The sequence below is a fragment of the Lissotriton helveticus genome, chromosome 3_2, assembly GCF_964261635.1.
Source record: "Lissotriton helveticus chromosome 3_2, aLisHel1.1, whole genome shotgun sequence".
NCBI classification, from domain to species: Eukaryota; Metazoa; Chordata; class Amphibia; order Caudata; family Salamandridae; genus Lissotriton; species Lissotriton helveticus.
The window spans coordinates 300,200,150-300,210,405 of record NC_136062.1 but is presented as its reverse complement, the minus strand read 5'-3'; the positions used below and the strand labels follow the sequence as shown (position 1 = coordinate 300,210,405).

The 10,256-nt window shown below is 51.3% G+C and overlaps 1 protein-coding gene across 1 annotated transcript; it reads right to left on the bottom strand.

The window, feature by feature from the left end:
- Window positions 1-332: 332 nt before the first annotated feature.
- Window positions 333-5,975, bottom strand: KCNA4 (potassium voltage-gated channel subfamily A member 4). Its single transcript, XM_078684649.1, has 2 exons — window positions 5,562-5,975; window positions 333-4,314 (listed from the first exon to the last, which is right to left on the bottom strand). The coding sequence occupies exon 2, from the start codon at window positions 3,149-3,151 to the stop codon at window positions 1,193-1,195; it is 1,959 nt and encodes a 652-aa protein (XP_078540775.1). The 5' UTR covers window positions 3,152-4,314; window positions 5,562-5,975; the 3' UTR covers window positions 333-1,192.
- Window positions 5,976-10,256: the final 4,281 nt, after the last annotated feature.

Here is a 10,256-nt window from a genome sequence, read left to right as displayed (position 1 = left end):
TGCAGTCAACGTGGTGGGTTGGTTAGGGTAACAGAGCGATTAGCCCTTGCGCTGCAGTCTAGCGCTGTAGGTGTTTTAATGTGACAGAGCTACCAATGGGCCCTGCGCTGTAGTCAATGGGGGTGGGTGGGTTTGGGTGACACACCTGCAGGATGGGCCCTGCACTGCAGTCAAGGGTGGTGGTGAATATATACAGGGCGCCAAAGCTGAAGGACAGGCTTGCTCGGCAGGCCAGTGCTGGAGATAAGGTGAAGTAACACCGCTGCAGGAGAGAGGGTGCACTTCAGTGATAGTGACGCACTGCCAGAGTCCTGCTCTGCAGTTCTGCACTAGGAGGTGGATTAGACTGTCAAAAGTGCAGGATGAGGCCTGCACTTCAATCCAGCACGGTGCGTGTGTTGGTGAAACACAGCTACATTATCGGCCCTGTACAGCTATAAAGCACGATGGGGTGAATTGGGGGGACAAAGAAGAAGACTGGGGCCTGCACGATGCACCACAGTCCAGTACTGTCGATGAGCTCCCGGCGGGCTCTGTCCTGCAGCCCAGTACACTGGGTTGGGTTAGGGTGTCAAATTGCAGGGTACCATGCAGTGCTGTGAAACACTATGGGATGTGTTTGTTGCGAGAGCTCCAGGAGGGACCCTATAATGCAGACCACCACTGCAGGTTGACAGGCTTGCACCGGGATATATGCACTGCAGTGAAGCACTGAGATGGGTTACCTTACACATGGTCACCAAAGCTGTCTGGCCTTGTGGGTTTGACGCTGCTCGCAACACCCAATAAGGCATCCCAAACTAAGAAGTTATCTTAACAGGAATCTTCTGTTAGGTTTTGCCAGGATCCATGGCATTTTTTATTTTCTTCTATTTGTGTGTGTGTGTGTATATATATATATATATATTCATATGTATTTGAAACCACTGCACTCCCCAATGCATAGAACGCCTTGGCAGCACGGCTCCCCAAAAAGTGTCAGACATTAAATCCATACATGGTCCTGAGCAAGACCCCGAAAGTGCTCAGACATGAGATGCGCACATACTCGTGGCCAGGGTCTCCCAAAGTGCCTATTCAGTGCTCTGCAGGGGGCCCCAAGGGCCTCGGGCATTAGATGCACCAGTGACGGCGACAGGCCGCCCCCACACACAGTTCAGGGCCCAAGTGCATCCAGAGATACATAAAGTGCTCAAACATCCGTCTCCAGGGGGTCAATGTTCAGGCAGTTCCTCTTGAGGGTCCCACTGCCATTGCCCGTGTTCTCCTTCTCACTCAGGGGCTCTTTGATGCCCTCCTCCATCTCCAGGTACTCGGACCTCTCCTCCTCCAGGGAGGAGGCCGTCGAGCTCCGCAGCCGCCGCAGCAGCTGTCCGGGCAGGATGGTGCAGCTGGAGGCGCTCTGCGGGCTCTGCTCCTCGTTCTCGGTCTCCCGGTGGTAGAAGTAGTTGAAGTTAGAGACAATCACGGGCACGGGCAAGGCGATGGTCAGCACCCCCGCGATGGCGCAGAGGGAGCCCACAATCTTGCCCCCCACCGTGATGGGCTTCATGTCCCCGTAGCCCACCGTGGTCATGGTCACCACGGCCCACCAGAAGGCGTCCGGGATGCTCTGGAAGTGCGTGGCCGGCTCGTCGGCCTCGGCGAAGTAGACGGCGCTGGAGAAGAGGATGACCCCGATGAAGAGGAAGAAGATGAGCAGGCCCAGCTCGCGCATGCTGGCCCGCAGCGTGTGGCCCAGGATCTGCAGCCCCTTGGAGTGGCGCGAGAGCTTGAAGATGCGGAAGACGCGCACCAGGCGGATGATGCGCAGGATGGCGAAGGACATGGCCTGCTGCCCGTTGCCGCCCTGCTGCTGCTGCTGCGCCAGGTCCGTGCCCAGCGTGATGAAGTAGGGCAGGATGGAGACGATGTCGATGGTGTTCATGATGTTCTTGAAGAAGTCCGTCTTGCTGGGGCAGGACCAGAAGCGCACGGCGAACTCGAAGGAGAACCAGACGATGCACACCGTCTCCACGATGAAGAAGGGGTCGTTGAGGGTGCTGTGCGCGCCCGGCGCGCGCAGGGTCTGGTTCGGGGAGCTCGGGGGTAGCACCAGGTCCTTGTCGTCCCGAAACTCGGGCAAAGTTTCCAGGCAGAAGATGACGATGGAGATGAGGATGACGAGCACCGAGACAATGGCGATGCCCCGCGCCGGGCTGGAGCTCTCGGGGTACTCGAAGAGCAGCCAGAACTGGCGCTTGTACTCGTTCTCCGGCAGCGCCTTCTCCTCCTCCTTGACGAAGCCCTCGTCCTCGCGGTACTTGAGCATGGCCTCCTCGCCCAGCTCGTAGAACTTCACCTCCTCGGAGAAGACGTCGAAGGGGACGCTGACGGGCCGCTTCAGCCGGCCCCCGGACTGGTAGTAGTACAGGATGGCGTCAAAGCTGGGCCGGTTGCGGTCGAAAAAGTACTCATTGCGCAGGGGGTCAAAGTAGCGCATCCTTTTCTCGGGGTCGCCCAGCAGGGTTTCGGGGAACTGGGCCAGGGTCCGGAGCTGGGTCTCGAACCTGAGACCCGACACGTTGATGACGACCCGCTCGCAGCACTCCAGGGGGCTGTAGAGGGTGTCCTGGGAGGGCGGCGGGGTGGCGGGCGCAGGGGGCCCGTCCGTGGAGAGGCGCAGCAGCAGGGAGGCCACCTCCTCGTCTGCCTCCTCCTCCTGCTCCTGGCCCATGCCACTGAAGGCCAGCAGCCGGCCACCGTCCCAGCCCTCGCCGCCCTCCTGCTGCTGCAGCATGCGCTCCTCTGAGCCGCTGGGGGCCAGCTCCGAGGGGAAGGTGCCGGTGCATTCGTTGCCCTGGTGATGCGCCTGCTGCTTGCTCCGCTCCCGGCAGCTCAGCAGCCAGCGGGGCTGCAGCCTCCTCTTCCTCTTGCCTCTGCTCCTCAGGGGTTCCTGTTGCTCGGAGGAGGTGGGGGCGGCCGCCGCTCCGGGGTGGCCCTGGCACGAGGAGGTGCCGCCCCCCTCTGCCGAGTTGGCACGGTTGTGAGCCAGGCGCTCCCTCTCACGTTCCCTCTCACGCTCCCGGGCGGCGGCACGCGCCTGGGCGTAGCCATAGGGCAGGTGACTGTTGCAGCCAGAGCTGTCCGCACTCACCATTGCCGCCTCCATGTTTTATTGCACTTTAATGTTTCTTTGGGGGTGTCGGGAAAAGTTTAGCCCTTTCCCTGCGTCCCGTTATTTCACCACCATCCATAGACCAGAGTTGCAGGTGCACCAAATAAAGTACCAGCCCAGCATGGCGAACCCTTTTGCTTGTCTGTGCCAAAGGCGCACTTGGACTCATTGCCGGTGTGCCTGGTGCGTCATGCGGTGGCGCGCAAATTCCACAGCCAAAGTTGCAGTCAAGTAACTGATGCATGGGAACCGGGCTTCGGCACAAGAGTCTCGCAAATCCTGCATGGCTGGTGTGAAAAATCCGGCTGTTTGGCGCTCTCCTGCACCCTGGCTCAACCCCTGTCTAGGAAAGGCCACGAGCAGGGAACTTTCAAATGCTGCTGCTAACTGATTTTCAGCAGAAGGCCTGTCCATAAACGATCCCTTTGAGCCAAATAAGTGCCACCGTCGAGCTTTCTCGTGGCAGCGACTGCACCCGTGAGCTGGCCTTTATCCGGGTATATAGTATTCATTTTCCGTTCCACAACCCAATGTCTCTGTGAAGTATGAGAAACACAACATACTTTCTTACATGTTACATTACTTTTTCTCTGACTGGCAATGAAAGGCTGTACAGTTTCCCCTTTGAAAAGAAAAGCTGAAAAACTTGGTGAAATCCACAGGTTGCTTCCGGTGTCTGTAGAAGTTAAACTGTGTGGCTGCAGTCGGGGATGCGGACTGCCCTCACCTACGCAGCTTCACGATCACAGGTGGCGTCAGACTGTCAAGCAGGGATTGTATCGTCGACATCTGCCGAAATCCCCCGAAAGGCAAACATCCCGCCAAAAAGTGACAGCGCAGAGTCCCTTAAAAGCCAGGGAAACTTTCCGAGCAGCATCGTTTGGCAGCATCCTCCCAGCTGACTGCTCGAGACCGCGAGGCACAGGGAGGCTGCGGCCTGCTGATGCGCACAATCCGAGGCCAGAGCAGGCGGCTCCAGGCCTTGGCTTCAGGGAGAGGAGAGGGTCCAGACATGTCTGTTCGCCCAGAACCGCCTCTGCCAGGTCAGTCGCGGTTCCCACTCGAAGGCGCCCGGGGGCAGGGACCGGCAGCGGCAGGCAGAGGTTCCAGCTGCTGCCTCTCCATGGAGGGCGCCCGGTGCAGATCAGGAGCTAAGCCTGAGGGAAAAAACACAAACAGAGAGGAAAGACGCGTTAATGTGTCCTCAGAGACCCCCCATCAGCGACAAGTAACAAAACTGCGACGCATTCTTCATTCACAGGCAACAAGCCGCCCGCCACCCAGCCTCCTCTGTTTGATGAGTTAAATTTGAAAATCATTGTTTTAGAAAGTTAATAGCAAAGCGCATTGCTGTATCTAAGCGCAACAGAGGGCCGGGCACACGTAGGACCATGCAACTTGCTCGAGTCGGGGTACCACGCGGGTGGAAGGCGTCCCCCCACTTATTTTACATGGAGCTCGACAACTGGAGCACATGGAGCCACACATTCACTCTTTGGCCTCTCTGGGGCGAGATTGGAGCCCATTCAGAATGCTGCTTACGCGCTGGCTTCTGTGATGCAATCGCATCTAAGGGGTGAGCGAGGGGGAGCAACGAGCCTGATGGTGCAAGCCACCTTTCGTGATGTCAGTTCCTGTCGTGATGTCAGCGTCCCCCCCACTTCTTTTTTCGGGACTTGTGCCCTGCTTTAGCAGATCAGATCAGAGGGCACTCACTGTACTAAACCAGCTACAAACTGTTTCTATTCGATCTACTGACAGCATAAGGCGGATTACACCCTAGACTATACCCGTCCAGCGAAAAAACAAGGGGTCTCCTAATGGTCAAATCACTAGACACCCACGACCAGTGCAAAGGAAAGAACCGAATTCGTTTTTTAAAGCGGTTCCTTATACGTTCAAACATCTTCCGATAGCATCGGGCCCATCACAACTTATTTTCAACAAGCCAACCGGAATTTCGATTGGGGTGGTGGCTTTGGCAACAGGTGGGCGTGTCCCCATTAAAACCAGGGCAGGTGACACTCTACGTCAATCAAGGATGCATCTACATGGACAATCTTTGAACTACCCACCCCAAAGCAGACACATGTAATGAATTCCATGCAGCCACAAGCGTGACAGTCCTATGGGTTTTTGGGGCTGGAATCTATTTTTGTACGTGAACACCACGTTTAGTAATTACCTTTCAAGTGCTTTGCCAGCGCACTGCGTGCCAATCGGGCCTTTACTTTATGCCACCCATATCAACCTAATTTCCCCTCTGTGCCCACAGCCTGACGCGGACATCCATTTCCTGTCCACATAAATCGCATTATTGCCAAAGAATTAGCAACGCGGCTTAAATGTAATGGTCAAACAGCTGTCACGCTATACGCACCCTGCCCCAAAACTGCAGACTTACCGCTCCGGGGTGGGCGCCTGTGGGGGGCGATGCGCAGGGGCTGTTGACATATTTTTCAAGGTTGAGGCCAGCCCGGCACCCCCTCCCATACACCGAAATCCAGGGGCTGTGCGCGTTCGGACTGAAAAACACAGATTTACGACTTGTTGGTGAGTCCGATCCGATGTAAACTGGAAGCAATAATCTTATGAAAGCAGCGACGGGTTCTGCCCTTCCAGTCGACCCTGTTCGCACGGGAAGCCCTCTGTTCCGGTGTCCTCTGCTGACCGCCTCAGAATACCGACACAAACATGCCCGGCTGCTGGCACATCTCTCCCACCCAGGGTTTTGGGGGGTCCGGCTGCACGTCCTCCTCCAGCGGCCGAAGCGCTTGGCTTGTTGCCTTCCGCGCGCACTAGTTAGATATATTTACGCCTCTGCGACGCACAGGTTGGTTCAATTCCCAGGCTGGAGCCGGCAGTTCAGGAAACTCTGCTCAGCCGGTGCAGGCTGTTATGGGAACAAGTGCTTGCGAGTCGTCTCCAATTCCCAATTGTGCGTGTGTGCCACTGAAGGACGCTCGCCCGGGCTCAGCCGGATTTGTATCCTAGGGCTCGCCGGCACCAAGGCGGCCTCTGGTGGTGGCCGACGGGAACTGCCGCCTCCACTGACACGGGATGCCCTTCGCCTCCCATGTTATTAAAATATTAATTATTGAATGTTGCGAACGTGAATTATGGATATGTACAACCAATAAACAGACTTCGTTTACGGTAACGTAAGAAGGAGGTATGTGCTTTTAAAGGGGGAGGGGAGTGTGTGGGAACGCGCGGTGCTGCTAATGCACTGGCGAGCTTTGACTTCGGAGGAAGTTTGTGGTTTTGCAGTGAAATCTTTAGAACTGTGGTAAGTTCCTGAAACTCCAGACAAACCATTCATGCCTCTGTCTCTCCGCAGCGAAACTTTATTTGCAGCAGTAGAACTTGGAAACATCTGCTCAGCCCGAAAAATAGCTGACCAGTATTTCGTGTTTGATAAATTCACAAAGAGACTGATTGACAGCCTTATCGGGGGAGCCCTGAACAGTAAAGTTCGAGAAGAGATGCCAACACACAGTGGAAAAAAAGAAGATGAACCAAGGCAGATGCAAAAGAAGAAAATGAAAAAGCTGAAAGGAAAAATAAAAAATGGTACCTCACCTGCCCGGGCAACGACCTTAATTTTCATTCTTGAATTTTGTGGGCCAAAGTGTCACTGTTGACATTTAATACGCCAGAAATCAAGGGGCAGCTTATACCATACCAGCAGAGCCCTTCTTTTCTTTCCCTAAAAACCAAACAGCACTGGTGTTGCTGCATTAGATTATATCCCTTGCTAACACTGTCCCTCTATGCCTGAAGTGTGTTCAAAGGGGGCCCAAACATCACAAGATAAGCTTTTACAGGCTCACTAAAACTGTGTAAGTGACATCTCACATCACCCTTATTCTTTACCATGCACTTCAGAGATTTAAAAATCTAGTTATACAATTACACACTAGGTAACTACTAGGAAAGTCAGCATGTTTCAGCACTCCACCAAACATTCTACATGCTTTCGTCAGGACCAGCAGAGAGTTACTAAGTCACCAAGCCATTTTTTAGCACTTTAGATCCAAAATATGTGATCTTACTTAGTGAAATAGCAGTGTTTAGTGATTGTTAGAAATGGGGGTCTCTAGTTGGCAGAGGTAGGTACCTTGCTACTAGTTAGGGTAAGGGGGATACACACTTTAGATAACCCTTGCTCACCCCCCTTGTTAGCTTGGCACAAGCAGATATGCTTATCCCAAAGGAAATGTGTAAAGTATTTGTACCAACACACAAACAGTAACACAGTGAAAACACCACAAAAGGACACCACACCAGTTTAGAAAAATAAAATATCTTTATCTAAACTAAACATAATCAAAATGACAAAAATCCAACATACACAGCTAAAAATATGACTTTCAAAAGGTTTCAAGAACTTGTACCATAGAAAACTATGGATGCGTGACTTTTACGCAAAGTACCTGTAATTGCATCAAAATTCACAATGCCAAACAGCTGCAGAGTCGGAAACGAAGAGATGTGTCAAGTCCTGAGACCTTGGGGCGGCGATACATTAGTCCTGCTGCACGCAGAGGAAGGCTTGCATCGAATCCGGTCTGTATTGGGAGTGATGAGTCGATTCTTTGTGACGTTCCGGTCCGCAGGTGATGCTTTGGGAAAACTTGCTACACAGGTGCAATGCGTGGAAATCCGGGATGCGTCGGTGAGCGATGTGTCGAATTTCTTCAGCCACGATTCCTTGATGCGCAATTTTTTCAGCGGCAACAGGCGCTGCATCAGTTTTCGCAGCTGAATGGCGATGAGTGAACATTTTTATCACGCCGTGGAGATAGGTCGGTAAAACAGCTGCAAGAAGAGCAATGCGTCAATTTTTACAGTTCTTCCAGCTTCTTCTTTCTTCTAGCTCCCAAATAGCAGCAACAACCTTCAGAGGTCCAAAACTGGCACAGGCACCTCTTGGCAGGTCAGAACTCATAGAAGCAGAGTTCAGGGGAGCTGGGAGTGAAGTCTTTGTGTCCCCGAGACTGTAGAACAGGAGCCCCGCACACACAGGCCCTTGGAGTTCTCCTTCAAGCAGGGGACACAAAACACTGTAAAGTCCTTCTCCTTTCCTTGGAAAAAAACTGAAACTGCAGGCCAACCCCTCACGGTATACAGCAAAGGGGCAGTACTTAACCTCAGTTTCTTCAGCTCTTCTCTTTGGCAAAGGGTTCTCTTGAATTCCAGGGATGATCAAAAGTTCTGGGGTCTGGGCCCCAATATTTATACTACAAAATCCTTTGTTCTCTGGTTGCAGAGAAGCCATGTGCTCAGTCAAAACTAGTTCTGTCCTCTCTGGTGCAGCTTCCTGGCAGGAGGTGGAGACAGCATTGGGGAAGGCAGAACAGGCTCATTCAGGTGAAAGGAAATCTCCTCCCCCTACTCTTAATGCGGCCCACATCTATTCAGCCCTGCCCTGTTTAGCGGCAAAATGCTAATTGGAGTATGTCCAGAATGTTGTGCTGTCCTCAATAATTGATGTGTGAGTTATGAGTTTCATTGCTCTGTGATATTTTTATGTTGTGTATGTATGCTCTTCGTATTTGAGTCTTTCATTTGACACCGCTTGTTTCTTGCATTGGACGTACATTATTATCTGCTTCCATTATTATTATCTGCTTATGTTCTACTCTGTTGTATTTTACTTGTGAATGTTCCATTATTATACTAGTGAGTGTTTTATTATTACTTGTGTGTGCATATATATCTATACATTTGCATGTTGTTTTACCTGTTTTATTTGACATCTGGGATGGTCTTTCTGTTAGAGAGATTTGCATTAATAAAAGCCCACTCTTTATTTTGAGACTGTCGTTTGATGTGCCCCATTTTATGAGTGTTGAGCCTCCCTTTCCAGGTGCTTTCTCCTGCTTTACCGAATGCCTCTACTTGGGAGTGGTGAATTTATTTTATTTGGGATTGTTGGGCAAGACACGTGGGTCCCTTGCTCACTGTGCCACTGGATTCAAACTAGCCTGGCTGATGAGGTACGATGCCCTGAAATCTCTCCCAGAATACTTGTTTCCGGTCCAGGGAGGACCTGGCCTGGCAGTATGGGCTGGACTGCTCCCGTGAGGAGCAGACCTGATTTGCACATGGCTGGGTCCAAACTGATGTGGTGTGGTGAACAAAATAACAATGGATTTAACCCAAATCTCTTGACTGGGGGTGAATGTGTGATTTGTTCTGCGTACTGTCCATTCATTTGGGTGTCTTTGCTTTCTCATCCTAAGTGCTCAGGGTATGTCTAGATGTGTGTCCCCAGCTCACTGTGCTACTGGATTCAAACTAGCCTGGCTGATGAGGTGTGATACTCTGAAATCAGTACTCGGATGCTTGTTTCTGGTCCGGGAGCACCTGGTTTGGCAGTTCGGGCTGGATTGTTTCCATGAAGAGCAGGTTCAAGACTGATTTGCATATGGCATTGATGGCTTGACTGAGGGTGAATGTTTGATTTGTTTCATTTTCCATCCATCATTTGGTCTTTTAAATTTCTAAAAGTGGCATTTTCAAAATTGTAATTTTAAATCTGACTTTACCATAAGAAAGGGTTTGCATTGCAATTCCAAAGACACCAAACGTAAACTGGTTACCTGTTACCATTTGGAAGTTACAGTTTATTAAATCTAAAAAGGTAGCTCTTATGTTATCTTATGGGTAAAGCAGGCCTTGCAGTAGTGAAAACGAATTTAAGAGTTTTTCTCTACAAGGACATGTAAAACTCAAAATTACATATCCTACTATTTAAGTATGTCGCATCCTGCCCTCTTGGGCTGTTTAGGGCCTACACTAGGTGTTACTTGTATATATTAAATAAAAGATTTGTGTGTGGAAAAAGTTTTATTTTGCCTTATTGAAATGGCAGTTTAAAACTGCACACACAGGCTGCAATGGCAGCCCTGAGCCCTGAGACAGTTTACTAGAGACTAGGGACTTTAAAGTAAATCAAACATGGGAATTGCAATAAGCCAATATTACCATGTTTTAAGGAGTGGGAACATGAACTCCTCACTGGTTTGTGGTAAATAAATAAATAATACCCTATTTTTGACTAGACTTATAGCATAACAGATAGCTCAATAAA